At 42.3% G+C, this 22,522-nt stretch overlaps 1 protein-coding gene across 1 annotated transcript in view; it reads left to right on the forward strand.

The window, feature by feature from the left end:
• Positions 1–4,180, forward strand: part of LOC147895952 (E3 ubiquitin-protein ligase APD2-like) — a 93,411-nt gene extending 89,231 nt beyond the window's left edge. The window contains exon 10 of the mRNA XM_087383243.1: positions 3,324–4,180. Within this exon, the coding sequence (XP_087239369.1) occupies positions 3,324–3,402 (79 nt within the window). The 3' untranslated portion in view covers positions 3,403–4,180. The remainder of the gene's footprint in view (positions 1–3,323) is intronic.
• The last annotated feature ends 18,342 nt before the right edge of the window (positions 4,181–22,522 follow it).

Raw genomic sequence — 22,522 nt, forward strand, 5'->3', positions numbered from 1 at the left:
GAAGATAGAGATGGCCTTGATAATCAAGCATCATATTCTATGGGTTATTAGGAAACAAGCTTCGTATTTGGAAAGCACATGTGGTCCTTCGAATCTGAAGCTTGCCATGGGACCAGCTTCCAAATCCCCATCTTGCCTTCTGTAGTCTAGTAGAGGCAATATATTTGTGTGGTACATATAACAGTGCTAAGTGATAGTATGGTACTACTATAACTAGTATGTCCTATACATGGTAGCGGCCAAGTGATAGTATATCATTGCTATAACTGTTATGTGCTCTATTTTCATTTTAGATAGACATCGTCCCTTAACATCGTCCAATACTCTACCATCTCTATTTCCATTTTAGCTAGAGCAATATCTATCTTCTCATCTTCCTCTTAATGATGCATTCCACACCCTTGACTTACATTCATCTTGTAAATAACACTTAAAGAAGTCCAAATTTTAAATTTACTCCGTTGTCACCAAAATTTTGATCAAGCTTATATAGCGTGTTACCATGTAAAACAATAGGTCTAGAGGCTTTGGTAGGGGGATTTGAGGAGTTTTTATATGGGGGGAGGTGGTCTATGGATATGCAAAGTGGAACCATCTAGTAGTTTGCCTATACCAATAATTTTTATCTTCCACATAATTGTATAGACAAGGAAAGTGCCCTCCAAGGTAAACTTGTGTCTACCCAACTTAGTCTAACCACATGGTCGAGTAGTGTCGAGTTTGGTGATGGTGTGAAAAGGGACATTCATGGTTAGAGGTCTTCATGCAAACTCTCTTATATGATACTACATGGAGTGCATGGCTTACCTTAGATAACGTATGATAAGATCATGAGTTACACCCTCGTGTCATGAGGAGGTAAAATTGGCTTGATGAGCTACTTTCTCCAACACCCTCTCAATGAAGGGAAGAGGAAACCGATCTCTTCTAGTGGCCTCATTCAAACTCCCGTAGTCCACATAGACACGAAGTTTGTCTATCTCTTTTGGGAACGATCACAATTCGACTTACCCAATCGGAATAGTCTATTTTGTAGATCAACCTTGCTTGCTCCATTTTTTTAATATCAGCTTCGACGGCCTTACCATAGTTGGGATTCATGCTGTATGGCGCTTTGATCATTTGGTCTGTGTGCGGGTGCAATTTGTTCATATGGGGTATGAAAGCATGATCTAAGGTTCGCGGTGTCGTCATATGGGGTTTGGGCTTCCCGTTGCTTGGAGGGTCCGTGACTCCAATTCTGATCTGTACAATTCCTCTCAGTCATCTTGTCTACTCTCAGTCCCTCATCATCCTCAATGGTGTTAGTTGACATCCGAGTCACTTGGTGCATCACTGGGGTCCTCTAGTATCATTGATATCACTCGACTTCCCAGTCACCTGGTGGTCATTCTTTTCTGTATAGTAGGGATCATAATGGCCAGCAGCCCCTTCGGTACAATCAGTGTCCTCTCCCTCTGCAGTTTCATGTTGAACGGTCCCTTTGGTACCGCCCATGTCATGTGACTCCATGGTCTCATCATGGTCATTCCCCTGAGTCACATTGGTGACCTGTGTTCTCATTGTCATGTGTTGATCAACCTCAATCTCATCTACTCTGTTGCCACCACCTTCCTCGATACTAGCGGACAGCATCCTTTGAATCATGCATGGATTATTGTAGAGACCAAAGGGCATTTTGTCTTAAACTAGTTCACCAAGACTTGGTGAAGCAAAGTCTGCATGGGTTATTTTGTGTGCCATCCTTGGACTAGCAAGAGGGTCTTGAGAGTCATTTGTAGAGCAAAGTTCCCTCATGTTGTCTGATAAGAAGCTCAGGACCATCCAGTCCAAGATGACAGCTTCTTTTTCTTTTGGGCTAGCTTGATCCAACAAGTAAGTCAAGCTTTCACCACCCTCTAGTGCCTTTGTATCATAAGGGTGAGTCCTTGATGTAGGCCAATTGTTCTCCTTGTATTGTCCAATCCCCAGGAGCCCAATGTTCCTCCTCAGCTCTTGATTCTTCTTCAAAATCCTCTTCTCCATTTCTGTTTTCTGGATGACAAGCCTTTCTAGTGATCATGTCTATTTCCAAGGATATCAGTCGTTAAGCATCTTAACCTCATTAGTGAGCCAATCTTGTATAGTCTTGGTGGACCTCAACCATGGTTTGCCCAACAAGAGCGGGTAAATTGGGTCACCTCCTGTCATGTCCAGCACCACAAAGTTAGAGAGGAAGGTAATCCCTCAATCTGCAGGGGAACTCTTTTGATAGCTCCTAGGGGCACAACTTTCCATTGATCAGCCATTCTGACGGGGAAGTGACTAGACTTTTGAGACTTGAGCCCAATTGCACCATGGGACTCTTGCGCATGGTGTTACTTGCTGCCCCTCCATCTAAGAAAACATTTTGGAGGCTTAGACCATTATGTCCACTACTACCCGGTGGCTCTGTTCAAACTTTCCATCAGGGACTAGGGTTGGGTTGTCATCTTCTGGGATTTAGAACAACTAGATTCTGCCGGTGGTCAAAACAGACCCGAGGTTGGGTAGCGTTGTCTCTTGTAGAGTGTAATCCATCATCTTCTTCCTTTTGTCTTGCGACATACTAGGGCTCTCTAACTTCTCCTTCCCTTTGTTGGATGTGCTGACTGCGGGAGAGTGGAAGGTCCTGATTTCTGTTCCTTTTCGATGCTCTCCCCTCTTGTCGGTACACTAGTCAAGTCAGTTGCAAACCTCACGTTTTTGAGCTTCCAGGTAGGAAACTGAGGAGTGCTTCCCTCTTCCTCAGACCTTGATTGTATGTCTTGAGTAACACTCTTAACCACAGCTTGGTATCTTGAAGGCATACTTTGGTCACATGGATCTAATACTCCATGATAGGTCTTGATGCCTGTGTCCTCTTAGCTAGTCACAAGGGCAATGTCTTCTTGGGTACATTGTCCTCCTGAGAGGTGGGGATGACTTACTGGGAGACTTCACTGCTGATGCACTTGTACTATAGCTTTTGTGAGGAAGGTGGTCTTGGTTGGCAACGATGCCTCCTGTACTGAGTTGTCAACAGAAATGCCACCCTTAGTTTGTGACCTTGTCACTGCTCCCAATACGGCCCCAATCATATGTGGGCTGCCTACCTCCCTGCCGCTACTACCTCACTATGCTTCCCCCTGCAAGGTTAGTATCTCTTAATATCGCAGGGCATTTTATAATATAGGAAATTTGTGAGATCACCATGTAGAAAAAGATACTTGTTCTTAAAGGGCTTTCTGAAGATTGTAAGGTTCATCATCTGGTTATGATTGAGCAACCCTTAAAATTGTTGCTGAGCTAAACTGGACACGCAGGTTAAAAGATGAGGAGGGAGGAATGTGCCCTATCTGCAACAGAGCTATTGAGGTAGTTAAGGAGATTGTCCGTGCATGACACAAATTCCAATCATACGTGGAGTGATTTAACAGGCGAGAGGTCCCTGGTGGAGAAGGGATCATAGAACACAATATAATGTGAAATGGAGCATTTTGCAATATTCTATTAATGTAATTTAATGACTACTATGCCATCTTCTCGTGGAAATCCAAGGAACTTTGCAGGAAATATGGCTAGGAATGCCGAGAGAGTCATCTTCATGGGCTTCAACACTCGTTAAGGTCTTATGGTATTGAATATTTAATCTCTTTTCAAGCGCATCTTTTACACTTCCCGGTTACGTTTTCTCCAGAAAGAGGCTCATTAGGAAGTCATTGTGCTCACCTAAACAGTCATGACAGTATGAGAACAGAAACAAGCCATAACATTGTCTACATTGGATGGAGTCAGACCAAGACAGTTGCCTCGAATATTCTTTCTTCTCAAGTCTTTTTACAAGTGGCATCTGCAGAAATAGTTCATACCTTTCATCTTTTCTGTAATGAAGCTCATTAATCAATTGTGGATGCTTGTGAAAACTGTAAATGTTTCCGGTCAGCTGAAAAATGAGAGCTTTGTTTTTGGCTCTCTGTCAACAACAGCAGCTGTTGTACCCCAAGACTGGCAGGATAGATTCAGGGTACCCCTTCACTAGTGAAGGGGGTGAAGCATATGCGGAATGAGGTAGCAGGAACAATGCGAATTCATTACATCTTGCTCAAGTGAATCTACTTCCCTGGTATCTGCTGTTCTTGCCACTCTCTTGCCTGTTCTACATGATTCCAACTCCTATGAATTATTTCCTGTCTTTATTTCGTTTCGGTCTTAAGTTCTTATCTTGTCCTATTCTGCATGATCTTTGCAGCAAGTGAATCTCTCTCTCTCTCTCTCTCTCTCTCATATGTATAACACACATGCACAAGCACAGTCACTTAAAATTTTCTTATAACAATCTCTCTCTCTCTCTCTCTCTCTCTCTCTCTCTCTCTCTCTCTCATATATATAACACACACATGCACAAGCACAGTCAATTCAAATTTTCTTACAACAATCAAAATTTTCACATGGGCTCACCTCACTTGCATACAGTTTGGAACTTGTTGGGGTCAGGTTTCAAGGAGAAAAAACAGGTTGCCGAAGTAGATAGTTATGAATGTGAATTTTTAGTCAACCGCTTATGTTTAGCATTAAACAAATGTTTTTCCTCTCGGATAGGATTTATCCTTGTAGCCTTTCATTAGCATATAGTTCTTCATAACACTTCCTTGCCCTTACTAGGATTGACCATCACATGCCTTTTTCATAGGCTATGGCTAGAGCTTATCTTGGACTATACCTTTCCGATGGCCTCAAGTTCACTTATATATGGGCTCCTCATTCTCTTTAACAACTTAGAGCATAGAAGAGTTCATAGGATCAACCCTTACGGTATAGCCGTCCCTTTATATTTGGTCTCATCTATACCCATCATGTAGTGCATGGATTTCACCCCATGTCAACATTTCCTTCTCTTAAAGATGTGGATACTAGTTATACAAAGATGATTTCAATGTGGTTAGACCTCAAGAAGTTTATTTTTACATAGCAACATGGAGTGCACTACGTAGCTCACTACCTTATCCACAAATTTTGGATATACATAACTATTGTAGCTTTAGTCAATTACTTGTACTAATTTATGCTCGGAATAGAACATATGCACACATACAACATATCAATAAGCATTGTTTGCTAAAAAAGAGTTTAAGATTATTACCATAGAAAATACAAAAAGCAAGAAGGTCGTGGAAAATGTTACCTTATATATTGATATCTTTATCAAACTTATCTTATTTTGACATTAGTTCAGCATTTTTGAAAATTAACTATAGCTTTAGAAAAAGTGTGATGGTTGAGTTATACTTTACATACGAAATTTTGTTGCTATATATGCTCATAATCTTTGTTGCCATAATGAATATTATCTTTCCCAAAACAAGTATTTTAACTTAAGATGAAGTATTAGGGATTTAAACAATGCTATCAAAAGTGCACAGTTAGTGTATAGTTAGCTATATCTAGTTGCACTCTTCTTATTTGAGAACAGACATGAAAACGCGACAAAATGCATCAGATTTGAACCCTCTTAGAGGGAACTAATTAATGTTCTTGTTAGGTCGCATAGGTCATGTCTCACTAGCCTCATGAGGACAATAATATATGATCACACACTCTCTCTCTCTCTCTCTCTCTCTCTCTCTCTCTCTCTCCTCAAAGGGTATGATGGGAGAGGTGCAATCATAGGTGGAAGGGTATGATGGGAATGGTGGTAGATGCACTTGCAATGGGAGGTGGGGAGGTCAATGGATGATAGTGTTTAAAAAATACGTTCTTCACTTGTGCATGTGAATTAATAAGTTTGGAAAAACAATTTTGTCACTTGTACTTGTGAATTGGTGTAACTTTCTTTGTTTTTGCGTGCAAATGAATGAGTACTCAGTCTTGCAAAAGAAAGAGTTCATGGAATGCATGCAACTTTCTTTCACTTGTGCATGTCAATGAATGAGAGCTATTATAAGAAAGCAATTCTTGCACATTTTCTTGTAAATGATAGTGACATTCTACTTATGCATGTGGATGAATGCATTGAGTATGGGAGGGGGCTTGGAGAGAGTTAAGAGGCGAAGAGAGGTTGAGAGAGTAAAGGGAGAGGGAGATGAAGTGTGAGGAAATGAATCCTTTTAGAGCAACCAATAAATATGTGCTCACTCTTAATGTGGAACATACAGTTTGGATGAAGTAATGATTATGTTCCATAATTATATTGAATATCAAATATCAATATGTTTGCCTCTTATGAAAATGATATCTTTGCTTAATTACTTTGTGAAACTTTATATGATTTAATCTTCACTAAAAATATGAGAAACATAGTTTCATACCACCATTTTAGTGTTCCTTTGTTCCTCCATTCTATCTAGCCAATGTGAAAGCAAGAATCTCTTATGTTGAATTATCAACTCCTAAAAACTTAGGTTCTTGCATAGTGGTGTTCACTCGGTATCCATACAAGACACTACTAACTTTGTTCTTTCAGGGATCCAACATAATCTCGATGTCATGAAGAAAAAGGTATTGTTGTCCATCGACAAGAAAGGGAGCAAGAAACCATATCTGTGTTGTGGGGTCAACAGAGGTGGTGCTCGAGATAGATGGAATTTTAGAAGGGGGTTCAGGAGGTCTCTGGAGCACTTCCAAGGTCAGCTTCTTGCTCCTCAGCTTCTTTATCAATGGGTTCAGGAGGTCGCTGGAGCACTTCGAAGACCAGCTTCTTGCTCCTCTTCATGCTTGCCCACCTTTTCACCATTTAAGGTAAAATGGAAGGACTCATACATGCCATCTTCCATGACCAACAGGTGTTCTCGGACGTCCCTTAAGAGTCCATTGTGATGTGAGGTCACATTCTTGACATCTCAAAAAAATGAATCAATACATAAACTTACATCTCTTTCATCATCATTCTTTAGAGTCAAGGGGGAGCCAATTATCACTTGTTTTCTTTCAGAGCTTATATTGGAAAGCTCATTATAACCTTTTGTGGGAGATGTGGTACTTGGCAACCACATTGTCCTTACATACATGGCATTGAAATAGACCACTCTTTTATTCACCTGATCTATTTTCCTGATTCATCCCAAGAAATTCCTACTTGAACACTTCCATGACCACATGGTTTTTCTATGCATCTGGATATTGTGAAAAAAAGAAGCAAAAATGTGCAGAGGCATAAACCAAGACAACCTTACTCATTTATAGCCAAATGTAAAATTCATGGCCATTCCCACATTCTTTGCAATCTTTTCCTTGTATGATTACACTATTCTTGTATCCACCATGCTGCAATCCATGTCTTCAAGTTGTGGTTGCAATGCATTGAAGATGGCCATAGCCTGATGCCATCATTGGAGTAATGTACATTGCATTATACTAAAATATATTTCTCTATTTCAAAGTAGGACTTCATTTGCCTTCCTAAATCCTCATGAATGGTAGTAAACTTATCTAAGAAGCACTTGACTAGTTTCCACTCAAAGTTTGAAGGAAATACATCTGCTATACATAAGTGCTATTTCAAAATACAATTTCAAATTGACTCATTACACTTAGTAGTGTTACACAAAATGCAGACTTAAAATGTGATGGTATTGTCGATTGATTGCTTGACGGTGGAGCAAGGCACATGTCCTTTCCCATGTAGATGTGTTGTACCTTTGCAAGCCATCCTTTCTTCCCAAGCTTTAACTTCATGATGCGGTCCTTATATTAATGCAAAAGATCACCTCTCTTGCACTTGGGAAGCTTATGCAGTATTGCTTATGGCAACCTCCACAGATGAGAAGATTTCAAAAAGATCCATGAAGTGTTAAGCGAAGGGGAGACGAAAGGATGAAAGAGAGAAAGCATGGGAGTAAGGTTACGGAGATGAGAATGGTAAATACTATAATAGTGGAACTGTAAGGCAGGATGGAAGAAGGAAGTGAAAGCACGACAGTAAGGTTGAGGATAGGATAATGGTGGAAGAAGGAACTCAGAGTGTGAGAGTAAGGCATGCAAGAGTAATGCTAGGGATTGGAGAACGGTAATGAGAGACAAACTACAAGGTGACATGAAAGAAGGAACGAGAGAGGAATTTAAGGATTCCGAAGTACACACCTTAATGTGAGATCAAAGATTACAAATAAAGTGATTGAAGTGAAAGATTATGAATAAAGTGAGTTGAAGATTTGAAATAAATATTTTGAGAACGCTCTACTAGATAGTTTAAAGTGATATGTGAAGAACCGTAATATGTCAGCCATAATCTTGGAATCTAGTCTAGTGTGGTTATGGTGAAGCGGGAAACCAAAGGGCTCGACAATGCTTACATACGGAGTGCGTGAGTAAGGCCTAAATGGGCATAGAGACTCTAAGGTCCAACTAGACACATGGCATTCAAGAGAACGCCATGTGGTAGGCACTGGGCTAGGAGGGAGGATTCCAGAAGGAACTTGAAGAAAGGCAAGTTCATGTGACCAAGCGGGAAATCCGTGGCAGAGTGGAACGTACTGAGCTTAGCCCTTCTTTCTGGTTTGGTAACATTGGTATCAGAGCCAAATCGAATGGATTGAGGAGCGCTTGGAATTGGAGTCTCAACCTCAAGGCCCAAGGGAGGTGCTCTGTAATTGTGTTAGTTTTGGTCGTAACGACTCACGGGAGTATCTTGTACTGTTGTACGTGCGGCGGCCGTGCACCGCCTGAACAAAAGCGAAGTAGCAAACGAAGAATAGTAACTAGCGAGCTCAGAATTTTGGAAGGCTCAAGCAGAATTGAAAGTGAAGTGGAGAGCCCTTTGAGAATCGAGCCGTTGCTCCCCGTTCGTCCCACCTCGCATGCAAGCTTCCTTCCCTCGGCTTCAGCTCTGTCTGTTTTATTCCCCCCCCCTTCCCTTCCGCATAGGCTCTCCATCCCCCTAAAGGAGGGCCACCTCACCATGGGTGAGGCAGGCCCTTTCACAGAGATGGTGGAAGACTCCCCTGCTTCACGCCATCTAGCAGTTTTTCCCCCTCGCCTCGACTTGGAGAGCACGAAGCCTTCCAAGGTCAGGAACTACAAGGAAACGACCATCTACAAAAAAGCCATACAGGCCGAATATCCCAACTCGAGACTCTAGCCCGATCCAATACGACGGTAGCCATGGACATTCAGCCTAATGGAATGTTTAGAACCTCCCTCCGGATTCCTCGCGTGCCTGGGGAATGTTCCTTCCCTCCGCTAACGGGGAACCCTGTGTTCCAACCCTTTTCAGCCCCTTTGACACCCTTCTTTAATTCCCAGCCCCTGCACAATGATAGCTTCCTCTTCAACAGCCCGTCATTAAGGAGCTTCAGGACTCCAATCCCACCCCAGGCCCCCTTCTTGGGTGAAAGCCCACCAATTCTTTCCACGAGAGATGGCTCTTCTGCTGGGAATCTCCAAGCGAACATGTACTCTGCAGCAGAAATCTCCCAAGCTCAAGGCAAATATTCAACCAGCAATCAAGCCTCAGGTGAGAACAGCGAACTTGCAGCATCGAAGGGAGGTATGGCTTCTGTTCAAATCCCTTCCAACCTTCTTTTCAGCTGGTCCAAAATGTATCAGGAACGTGCGCTGGTTGGTCTATGCCATGGCCCTCGCCCTCCTGCGGAAGTGGACACGACAAAATTGGATTCTTAGAGGAAACAAGGTATTATCTACACAGTATCTGCCTAATAACTTTTTCCTTTTTCTATTTGAGAGCCAAGAAGCAGCGTATAATAAGTTCTCTCCTCTCCTCGTTGACCTGACTGAACCAGCCCTAATTGTTTCCCAGCCACATGAGAAGGAAGCTAAAGATGCTGGGAAAAATAATGTAGAACTGATAGGGGAAGAAGACATAAAATCCTCCACAGATGACATGGGAGAAGACGATTTTGTTGATGACACTCAGTTCAACGTAGACCAACAATTATCTCGGGAGCTAAATGAATATGATCGGAATCAATGAATCTTGGAGGAAGACAACTCTCTCTCGCAGGCTGAAGAAGAAACTTTGCCAGGTAGGAACATCAAACCTCCTCTAGAAAAGTCACCCAAGGTTCAAGGTAAGCTCCAACACCTCAAGGCTAAACGCAGGCTTTCCAAAGTGGGTACTAGCCAGGAAATCCCCCACCAATCTATAGGGAAGAAAGGATCCCTAGCTAGGAAACAGAAAATTTAACTCAAAATGAAACAAGCCATAAGAGCCATCTCATTTAACACCCAAGGATTAACAGATCCAGACAGACCGAGGGTCTTTAAGAAATGGATGAATGACAATAGTATTAATGCTGACTTTATTTGCTTGCAGGAATTAAAGACTGTTGACAAGACTCTTGAGTACAACCTCAAAGCTGTGTCAACCTCCCACAGATGGTTCCACACTAATCACCCCCCAAGGAAGGGTGGAGCTGCCCTTGGAGTCCATGAGAAATGGGGGTCATCAATCACTAACATTTTCTATGATGATTATCACCTTTGGAGGCCACTAGTACTAGATGACAATACTACTATTACACAGTTACGCTACACAGTTACGCAGCAGGACTCGGGAGTGCTGCAAGCTTGAGAAGGCTATGGGTCTGATTGATTTGAAAAGATCCACTTTAATAGCTCTTCTAATATCTAAATAACCATAGAATGAGACATTTGTATAATGAAATAATACACATGAAAGAATGGGGTCTCAAAAGGGCCTCATAAGGAATGGATTAGGGAATGCTTAGTGGGCTAATGCAAGGGGCTTAGAGGGTCCCAAAGAGGCCTAACCAGCCCAATCTAGGTGGGTTAAGCCCTCATTTGAGCCCGCCTCTCCCCCCATCAATGAGGGGAGGGGCTACTTTTTGAAATTTGAATTTCAAAATTTGAATCTCCCTCCCTCCCCCTCTCTCTCTCTCTCTGTCTGTCTCTCTCTCCCTCCCTCCCTCTCTCTCCCTCCCTCCCTACCTCCCTCCCTCCTCCTCCTCCCTCTTCCTCTCCCTCTCCCTCTCCCTCCCTCTGCCTCCCTCCTCCTCTCCCCTCCTCCGTCTTGCTCCTCCTCCTCCCTCCTCCCTCTCCCCTCCTCCTCCTTCTAGCTCCTCCTCCCTCCTTCCTCTCCCCTCCTTCTCCAACCGCCTAAGATCCCTCTCCTCTTCTCCTCCCTCGTGCAGAATCTCTCCCCTCCTCCTCCCTCTTGTAGCATCTCTCCCCTCCTCCTCCCTTCCACAACAGTTTCTTCCCTCCCTTCTACACCTGTCGCCCTACTCTTCTCCTCCTCTTCCTCTTGCCCTCATCTGCTTCTCCTCCTCCCTCTTCCTTGCTACTCTCTCTCTCTCACTGCTCCATCTTTGCGAGCTCTCCCCTACATTTTAGCCTGCATCACTAATACATCTATTTAAGTACTCATGGTGCCATTCGAGGACATATCCAACAAGTACCATGTGAACCTACAACTGAAGGCAGAATATGCAAGCACATGTTCTTTGGGATGTAGTGGAACTCCTCAAGGTGTGCTCCACAGTCTTTGATTGCAAGGGAGGAAGCATCTTGTCCTTTGGGTGGATGGAAACTTGTATCCTTTAGACCCTGCCACCCAAAAGAGTCCTCCTTTTCATACAGTGCATGATGTTGTTCGGTTTGTTGGCAAGGGACATGCTAGATTGCTCAGTTATTGCAATCGATTGAACCATTCTTAGACATTGGCTATGCAAGCAAGCGAGGTGCAGAGAGCCCAAGCAGAAGAACTTGCACATTTGGGAAATATTAGTATTGTGGCAATGCATAATAATATGCAGGATCTCCAATTGCAAAACAAAGAACTCAGTGACAAAGACTTGGAGCGACATTAATTGGAAGAATCAATCCAGAAGCTTGCTGAAAGCAAACAAGATTTGGAAAGGTCTATCTATGGCCAAGTTCAACGTGCTATGGAGAAGGAACGAGAGAAGCCGATAGAATGAGTACAAAAGTTGAAGGGAACACCTTTGGGACTGAAGGAGAGGAAAAGACAATTGCAATCTATGGATGCATTGTCAACCAATAGTGGTGCCCGAAAGAGGAGAATATGGGCTACAAGGTTAGTTCCCAAAATTTTCAATGAAATTTCTTACCCCAAAATATTTGTGGTGTTGCATTCTTTCCACTAAGACTCATTTGTACTCTACTTTAGGAATTTCATGGAGGATGTGATGGGAACAATGGAAATGGATGATAGTGATCCTTCATATGTTCTAAGAAGTTTAATAAGGCCAAGTGATGTCATGGAAGTGTTGAAGGACCCTATAAAAAAGGGGCTACGTAAACAAGTTGCTAGAGAGGTAATGAAGGATTTCAAGGGCCTCGTCCAAGCAAAGGAGGTGCTTGGAGCTTGTGATGCTGCTGGTGTAAGTCGTGAAGCTTACACCTCTGTTTTAAAAATTTTCAAGTCTGCTATGGAGGAAAAGTATAAGATATCTACAATGCCATTGCCAACACCATGGTCTGTAAAGCTTGCACCTCAAGAAACAAACCAATGTGCTAGAGAAAAGCTTGGAGGATACCATTGTGTAAGTGGCACAATGACTTGGAAGAGTAAAAGAAATCTGGCATCCAAATGTTTGAGATGAATGCTTTCAATAATGTTTACGTGCATGTATATTTGCAGAGAGCCATGGTCAAATTCTATGGGATGAGAGAAGAAGGTAAGAGAAATTCCCTCTTTACATTCAACTTTATTTCTTCTAATTTCTATATCCTTACTGAATTTCTCTTTCATTGTACAGATGGCAAGCTAGTATTTGTTATAAAAATGGACGAAGCTCAGTTGGTAAAAGAGCACAAGCTAGAGAGGGTGAGCATTTGTATTATGGACGCCTTGCGTTTTGCTCAAGGGGATGAGGAAGTTGAGTAGGGTTTCTCAGTCCAATCTGAGAAGGACATATGGTGGCTTGTAGCCTTTGAGACCCCAAAGGAGTGCCATGAGACATTGAAGTGGGTTTTGGAGAGAACCAGCATCCCATCAATTATTCAAAGACAAGAGGTAGGGCAAACATTAATTGTGGATGGGCATGGAACGTTTTAAGTTGAATGGCATCTGGCTGGTGATTTGAAGACCCTTAAGTGCTTGTATGGTTGTGATACAGGTGCAAATGCAAAATGGACATGCTTGTATTGCACCCACTCTCAGAAGATGCAAAAGGAAAGCCTACAGTGGAAAAATGGCATCCTTTCTTGCAACTAAGGTGCAGCCCCTGATCGTCACAAAAAGGATCCTAAGTGGGACCCCATTCTACCAATTCCATTGGAGTGGGTACACGTGTGTACTTTGCATTCTGAATTGCATATACTTGATAAGTTACTCTATCTACATCTAGTTTATGCTTGGAATTCGAGGCCACAACAAGTATCTGCACAATGCATTGCAAAAGTTGAAGAACTATTCTCACTAATGGGACTTCATGGAGGCAATGTGAAGCTTAAGTAGGACAAGAAACAACTAGGAAAGACACAAAATCTTCTTGCTAAAGTGTCCATGGGTGGAGGAAAGGCAAGGAGGTTCTTGTCCAAACACAATGCTGATAAAGAAAAATATACATTGGCTCAAAGCACCCTAGGTTGGGAGTACTGGAAAGAGTTGTGTGAGTGCACCACAAATCAAGCTTCACCTTTGCAAATTGCTACTTTGAGAGCAAAACTGTGGACAACAAAGCTTGATGCATTTATAAAGTTGCTTAGACAAGGTCAAACAGATGAGATTTATTATGAGAGATTCAAAACATCATTGGGAGAATTCATATCATTGATGATAGAAGCATGAGGGGAGTCACATATTACACATTACATGGTAATCCTCCTTAGGTTGAAATTTTGTGCTTTAAACTTGAGTTAGTTTATGTTTCTAATACAATGTTTTTCTTTACAGCATATTCTTTATGCACATGCACCATGGTTTGTGGAGCAATGGGGCCCTCTGCCCATTTGGAATACTCAAGGAATGGAGAAATCACACTACAAAGCAAAGGCAATATACTTCAAGAATACAAGGCATGGGGGTGGTATCGCATGAAGCAATGCACTACACGAAATGTTCGATTGGTTTTATAGATGTCTAGAGGCTAGGACTCTCAAGCGCGATAAGGTAGAGGTCTCAAGTCTTGTAAAAGCGGTTTAACATGTCAAGAAGACAAGGAGATGTGCTGCTTAGAAGTCCTCAATAGGGAGCCAAGGGGTTGCGGTTTGGTTGCAACGTAGAGTCAGATAGGGGAAGCGTTGGGTCCTAAGAGAGCCCCAAATGTAAAATGTTTGATGAATAAAGTTAACGCTATTTTGAGTCAATTATAGATTCCAAATTCATGTTTTTTCACCATGGTGTAGAAGGCAAATGTGTTCGGCATCGTGCGGGGAACTCAAAAATGGCAAAACCTGCCAAGTCAAATAGGCCCCATACGCGCCATAGTGGGTTTTGCCATTTTTGGGCTCCCCACATGATGCCGAACACATTTGCCTTCTGCCACGTGGTGAGATTCTTACTGGATTGCTCAGAAATGACCATTATAGCGCAAATATTTATCTGATCACATGCTTTTGAACAGAATAGTGAATGAAAATATTAATGCCAACAACAATTAAAGTTACAAAATACAATGATAGTATAAAATAAATTTTGTAAAAGAACACAAAATGGGGCAATGTATAGAAAGTATAGCTGTATTTATATAAAATAAAATTTGTATACAATAAGGCTTCAAAGCCTTTCTCTCTTCTCTAAAACACTGAGAACATCGGGCTTTGAATTCCCAAATACACTCCTAGCTCTAAACCTAGTCGATAGAGAGTCAATGCTATTATCATTGCTAGCCAAGGACATGGTTGCTATCGTCAATGCCATACCTTGAAAATTGGTTCCAAAGGCATTGAGGGCAGCCATGCAGTTCACCAAAATGACCTTGTCAGCATTGCGATTGATGTCAGCATGACCAATCACTCTTGACAAGGCCTTGCACCTCAAGAGGTCACATGTGGAGAAAACTTTTTGTGGATAACCATAAAGTGCCCTTTTGCTTGGCCAAGGTAATGTGCCAGTGAGTGATCTCGGTCAAAGCTACTGTGAAAAAGGCATTGTTGAGATGAGAATAGGTCGACCTCAAATGCCTTCTACAACAGTCCAACATTACATTAGAATTCCATTAAAGCAAAAGTATACCAAGAGAGAAGAAATTCAAAGCTCATAGTTTCTTACCACTATGGAGTCATCATGCTCAATCCCTTCCTCTTTATCAATGAGGATGGATCCAAAGGCCTCCTGTTGTCTGGAGTGAGATGTGGAGGCTTCTTCTGGAACATCAAGTAGGTCGGAGTAGATTGATGTCTCCGCATCTTTAAATTGGACCAGTGTTAAAGCAAGAACCTCTTCTATTGAATCATCTGCTCCTAAAAACCTAGGTTCTTGCATAGTCGTGTCCACCTCGTATCCACACATGATACCAAGAGCTTCATCCTCCCGGAGACCAAACATAACCTCTATGTCATGGAGAGAGAGGTATTGTTCTCCATTGACAAGAAGGGGAGCAAGAAACCATATCATTGTTGCGGGGTCAACAGAGGTGGTGCGCGAGGTGGATGGAAATTGAGACGTAGAATGGGGTTCAGGAGGTCACTGGAGCACTTCCAGGGCCAATGCAGCTTCCCGCTCCTCAACTTCTTCATCTATGGGGTCTTCATTATAGATGTTAGGCTCATCTATAGAAATAAGAGGATCGGAAAGGGTAGGGGCAGGGTCAGGCTTGAGGTTGAGGCCTCCCCTTCCATTTGTCCCTCTTGGAGAAGGAAAATAAAGGTCATTTCCAAGGATAGGATCCTATTTCCTATGTTTCCATTGACACCACATGCTAGGAGGTCATCAGTGTCCACCTCCCTAAACCCTAGGGGTGTGAGCTGGGCTCAAAAGCAATCTAAATGCTTCATGAACCTGGGTTCTTGATTGAACAAGTACTTCAAATAATCAATCGGGACCCATATTTTTGTAGACTCATCAAGTTGATATGCAAAACTCGCGATGTAGTCTTGCATGTACTTGATGAGGTCTTCAAAATCATCTCGAGCTCCCAAGTAGGTGCCTAGGACATCTATGCTCTTATCAAAGACTGGAAATAACTCCTCCTCTCTATCAATTAATGGAGTAGGGGAGATGAAATCGTGGAAGGCAGACCTAGCAGAATCCATGGTAGTTTGGGAGCTAGGAGAACTATGGCTATGATAGTGAAACTTTGAAACTAAAGTAACTTTATAACCTATATATACCCAAATGTTCTAAATATAAAAAATAAAAAGAATTATAAATTTTTTGGGAAAAACTTGACATTGACATGAAACAAAACCATTCAAAACATCAAAATTAATTGCACCACTATTAATTGGAAAATGTCAAAATCCACAATTGTTCCACCCCACATTTTCTAGACAATCTTCAATATTGTAGGAGGGATAAAAGTGGCACTATGCACGAGCTTCTCTGCACGCTTTCCTACCTTTTCACCATTTAAGGTAAAGTGAAAGGACTCAGACATGCCATCCTCCATGACCAGTAGGTGTTCGTGCACGTCCCTAAGAGTCCACTGTGATGTGACAATCACATTCTTAACATCTCCTAAATGAGAACCAATACATAAACTTACCCTTGTATTATCATCATCGTTAGAGTCAAGGGGGATCCAATTGTCACCTGTTTTCTTCTAGTGCCTATATTGGAAAGCAAAATATAACATTTGGCGAGAGATGTGGTACTTGACAACCACATTGTCCTTACATACATGGCATTGAAATAGATCACCCTTTTGTTCACCTGACCTGCTTCCCCAATTCACCCCAAGCTTCCTCAAGGGCATTCTCATGTAGGCACTTGCATGACCACATGGTTTTTGTTCTGTGCATCTGGATATTATGAAAACAAGAAGCAAAAATGTGCAGAGGCATAAACCAAGACAACCTTACCCATTTAGAGCCAAATGTAAGCTTCATGGCCATGCCCACATCCTTTGCAATCTTTTCCTTGTATGATTGCATTGTTCTTGTGTCCACCATGATGCAATCCATCTCTTCAAGCTGTGATGTTGCAATGCATTGAAGATGGCCATAGCCTAATGCCGTCTTTGGAGTAATGTACTTGGCGTTATACCAATAGATATTTCTCTGTTTCAAAGCAGAGGACTTCTCTCTAGCATGCATAGGACTTCCTAAATCCTCATGAATGGCAGTTAACTTACCTAAGAAGCACTCGACTAGTTCCCACTCCTCAAAGTCTAAAGGAAATACATCTGCTATGCACAAGTGCTATTTCAAAATACAATTTCAAACTGACTCATTACACTGGTTCTATTTCAAAATACAATTTCAAGCTGACTCATTACACTTCAAAATCTTACACAAAATGCAGACTTCTAATGCGATGGTATTGTGGATTGATTGCTTGATGGAGGAAGGCGCATATCCTTCCCCATGTAGATGTGTTGTACCTTTGCAAGCAATCCTTTCTTCCCAAGCTTGAACTTCATGATGTGGCCCTTCCATTCATGCAAAAGATCACCTCTTTTGCTCTTGGTAAGCTTATGTGGACCCTTGGCAGATCCTCTCATGACTATCCAATCATTCAAGCTGTAGGTGCAAGGCACCCATTCACCCAGTGCATTTTTGCTCCTGTGGGACACGAAGTACATGTATGGTCTCCTCACCATGCTTGTACAGAGGTCACAATAGCAATAGTGGACTAGAAAGTGCAGCTTGGAGGGAGAGAGCAACTCCGATAGAGTGAGAGAGAGGGAAAAGTTATAGAGGGTGCAACTGAAGCTTGAGAGAAGCTCCAAGAGGTGCTATAGCTAGGAACGGAGGAAGAAAGAGTAGAGGGGGATGAGCAGCTGCTCTAGGAGGTGTTGTAGCTAGGAATGGAGGGAGAAAGTGCAGAGGGAGATGAGCAGCCAATACAAGAGGTACTGTAGCTAGGAATGGAGGAAGAAAGAGCAGAGGGGGATGAGCAGCTGCTACTGTAGGAGGTGCTGTAGCTAGGAGTGGAGAGAGAATGAGCAGCTGCTACAGGAGGTGTTGGAGAGGGAGAAACACAGTGGACCAAAGCAGGAGGGGGTAGAGAAGATGCCAAATGAGTTCCCACATTTGAAAAATGGAGGGAGAATGGAGCTCGACCAGAGAAGAGGAGGAGGCAAGCTTGTAACAAGTTGAGAGGGGGGAAAAATTCACCCAGAAGGGCCCACCACCGCTTGAATGACTTGTAGGTTTGTTTGGGGGAGGTGCATATGGGAGAAGGGTCAAGCATGGGTTGAGCGGGGGGGGGGATGGTTTGAGTGGTCCCCGATGTAAGAGGAGTAGCCAATAGGGGCTGTTTGCAGTTTTGCCCATCCTCCACCTCAACATGGCATCGCCCCACAAAAAGGAGCACTCCCATTGGTACACCTCAAATACCTCACTAATCCCTTGAAATTAGGAAACACTAATTGGGAGCCCTTTGGAGACCCCAATTCTCCCCTAATGGTAATGCTTTTGCAGTAGACTCATTCTCTTCTTCCTTTGTAGGCTTCAACTCTGCTAAAGGCTATGATGCTTTAGGAGCCGAATCGTCTCTTGTGTTGCTTTGGGTGATTGAGTGGACTCTACCTTAGTGACATGCTATTCCCAATGGTAGCAATTATGTTGTGAATGGTCTTAGCCATAAAATGTTGTAGGTTGAGCTCTGTGTATGCTTCTATTGAGACATGTAAGGCCCATTTAAAAATTTCATTGAGGAGAAACATGAAGTTGTAGGCAACTCTCCACCCACAGCTATACCAATCTTTTTGCTCCCCTATGGTACATGTTTGGAGATGCATTTGGTCTTGATGATGCCTGATTTTTCTAATAGCATATACTAACTTATTTGCAGACCTACACATCATGACATATGAAAGAAGTGAATGTGTGTATTAAACAATAATATGCATGTCCATCATGACATATTAAAGAACACTTATTTTAACACCAAGCCATGAAAGACTCTAAATGATTGACAACCCAACAATGGTTTTCATAAAAATCCCATACCATTAGGCTCCAATGTGAGCTACAGGACCAATAAAGAACAATTATTAATTAACACGAGACACTAAAGAACAATTATTAATTGACATAATCTTGCAAATGAAAGAGTAAAAGAAATGTTGGGATGATACATATAACACGGGACTCTTTCTGACGATGTCTACCAATGCTTCGCAGATGCGGGAATGAAAATTGTCGGCATGATTGGCGGGCGGAAAATGTGCTAATGTAGATGACAAAATGGAGTTATAACAATGTATCACAATCTTATAAGATACATGAAAGCATCACAATCTTAGCTCTACTAAGCATTCAAGCTAACATGTAGAATACCTAAAAGACCTTGTGCCAATCATGGGACTTAAGGCCACTAAGCTTATTGTCCTTTGTAAATGCTCACACAATAATGGTCATTTTTGAGCAATCCAGTAAGAATCTCACCCTGGCACAGAAGGGAAAACTGTTCAGCATCACGTGAGGAGACCAAAAATGTCAAAACCTACCATGGCATGTATGGAGCCCAAGCCAAACAACAGGCTCTAGACGTGCCACTATGGGTTTTGACATTTTTGGTCTCCTTGCATGATGTTGAACACTTTTCCCTTCTGTGCCACGTTGAAAAAATTTCATTTGACCACTCAAATTCACACAAACTTGCATAAAGTGATGGAAAACATCACATAACATGTGTAATAACATCATGGGAATGGTAATAGAACATAAAAATATCTTTTATTCATTGGACTCAAAGGGCAAAGATTTACACCAAGTGAACCCAAACAACATGTATGGCAGCCTAAGGGAGGGATCGGAGTAGATGCATTTGGCAAGTGCAAGGTCCTTGTCCATCTTTGTTACTACAAGCTCATGCATTGTATGGAAAGGAGGGCTCTTTTGGTTGGTAGGATCTAAAGGATAGTAGGATCCTTCTACCCAAAGGTCGGGATGTTTCTTTTCTTGCGAATGAAGACTGTGGATCGTGGAAGCTCCCCTCAATTCCAGACTACGTGTGCTTGCATATTTAGCCTCCAACTCTAAGTTGGTGTGGATAGCACATAAGTTTGCGTCTTCAAAAAAACCTACTACCATCTGTTCCGTCGCCTCCTGAATTGCTCCCATAGCACCTGAAGTGAAACGTACATCATCCTTGTATTGTTCTTGTGCCTGTTAATCTTTTGGGGGACCCTACACTGGTCTCTGGACATGGCTCTCTAGCTGCTTGTCTGCTTTAAACTTCTTCTGCCTCTCCTCCCTTGCAACCTCCTCTTTAGACTCCTCTTGTTGTGTCTGGTGGGTTTGTTGAGGTGGACTCTTGCCCCTAGGGATCTTCTTTTTCCTTGTCCTCTTTCCCTTTGGCTGAGGCTCTAAGTGAGAGAGGATCTTGCTCAGCTCGTACTAGAGGCTCCTCATATGTGGCAATCTCAAGGCACAGAGGGTTGACGATGCTCTTTCGTGCGGTCTACTTGGTTGGAGGATTGGGTTCAAGGTTTATGATATGCAAGCCCACCAAATACTTCCTCTTGTTGTGGTGCATTTAGTTTTTTCCATCTTCTCACTTTGCCTTTCTTGCTCCTCTTGTTGGTCTAGATGCTCCATGCTAGGACCCCACGCAGGAGGGAGGGGCATGACAGTGGTTTGCAGTTGATCACGAATGATCGAACTATTTTTTCCATGCTCTCTACTTTCAGAGTTATTTGTGTGGAAGGAAAGAGGACCCCTGATCATGCTAGGTCCCTCATCACGTTGGGATCCCTCATCGTGCTGGGATTCCCACGGATGGTGGGGGCTCGTGTTGTTGGGACTCTTGATGATGAGAATCACCTTCAGATTCCTATTGATAATTGCCCTACTAGCCACCACTGGGGCTCAGAGTGCATTTAGAGGCCATGGAGTTGTGAGGATGAGAGCAGCTAGCTAGCATTTAAACGATGTCCAATGGGTCTAGCAATTTATTTAACTCGTGCCATAGAAATGAGGGATTTTAGGGTTTTGAAATGCTTTATAGTCTCTTTTTCAAGCACTTTAGGATTTTTATTCATAGGCCCTTTTAAATTAGGGTTTTTCGAGTGCAAACCCCCCCTCTCTTTCATCACCAGTTCACTAATGCTAGATCTTCAAACCCCCCCCCCCCCCCCAACACACACACACACCCCCACCCACCCACACCCACACGCACCCGCCCCTCCACCCTGCCATGTTGCACATGCACATGCACATGCAACTCTGTAATTTCCAAACAAATTTGTGAGTTTGTAATTGACTTGAAGTAGTATTAACTTAATTCATCAAACATTTTACATTTGGGGTTCTCTTAGGACCCAATGCCTCCCATGTCTGACTCTGTGTTGTAAACAAAGTGCAACCCCTTGAATCCCTATTAAGGACTTCCAAGAAGCACACCTCCTTGTCTTCTTGACATTTTGAACTGCTTTTACGAGGCTTGAGACCTCTACCTTGTCACACTTGAGAGTCCTGGCCTCTAGACATCTATAAAACTAGTTGAACATTTTGCGTAGTGCATTGCTTCACACGATACCATCCCCATGCCTTGTATTCTTGAAGTAGGTTTCCTTTGCTTTGGAGTGCAATTTTTCCATTCCTTAAGTATTCCAAATCGACAGAGGCTCTTATTGCTCCACAAAGCAATGTGCATGTGCATAAAGAATATGTTGTAAAGAAAAACATCATATTAGAAACATAAACTAACTCAAGGTTAATGCACAAAATTTCAACCTAAGGAGGATAACCATGTAATGTGTAATATGTGACTTTTGCCATGCTTCTACCATCATTGATATGAATTCTCCCAATGCTATCTTGAATCTCTCATAATAAAGCTCATCCATTTGACGCTGTCTAAGCAACTTTATAAATGCACCAAGCTTTGTCCACAATTTCTCTCTCAAAGTAGCAAGTCATGGATGTGAAGCTTGATTCATAGTGCACGAGTTCACACAAAGATTTCTAGTACTCTCAACCTAGGTTTCTCTGAGCCAATGTATGTTTTTCTTTATCAGCATTGTGGTTGGATAAGAACCTCCTTGACTTTCCTCCACGCATCGACACTTTAGCAGGAAGATTTTGTGTCTTTCTTGATTGTTTCTTGTCCTGCTCAAGCTTTACATTGCCTCCGTGAAGTCCCATCAGTAAGAGTAGTTCTTTAACTTTTGCAATGCATTGTGTAGAGACTTGCTGTGGTGTCAAATTCCAAGCATAAACTAGATGGAGAATAGAGTAACTTGTCAAGTATATGTAGTTTAGCAAAATTTTGAAGTCTGTTATGGAGGAAAAGTATAAGATATCTACAATGCCATTGCCAACACCCTGGTCTGTAAGGATTTCACGTCAAGAAACAAACCAATGTGCCAGAGAAAAACTTGGAGGATACTATAGTGTAAGTGGCATGATGACATGGAAGAGTAAAAAGAAATTTGGCATCCAAATGTTCGAGATGAATTCTTTCAATAATGTTTACATGGATGTAGAGAATTTTCAGAGAGCCATGGTCAAATTCTATGGGATGAGAGAA

The sequence above is a fragment of the Dipteris shenzhenensis genome, chromosome 12, assembly GCF_047967505.1.
Source record: "Dipteris shenzhenensis isolate YYH24624 ecotype China chromosome 12, Dip_SZ_1.0, whole genome shotgun sequence".
NCBI lineage: Eukaryota > Viridiplantae > Streptophyta > Polypodiopsida > Gleicheniales > Dipteridaceae > Dipteris > Dipteris shenzhenensis.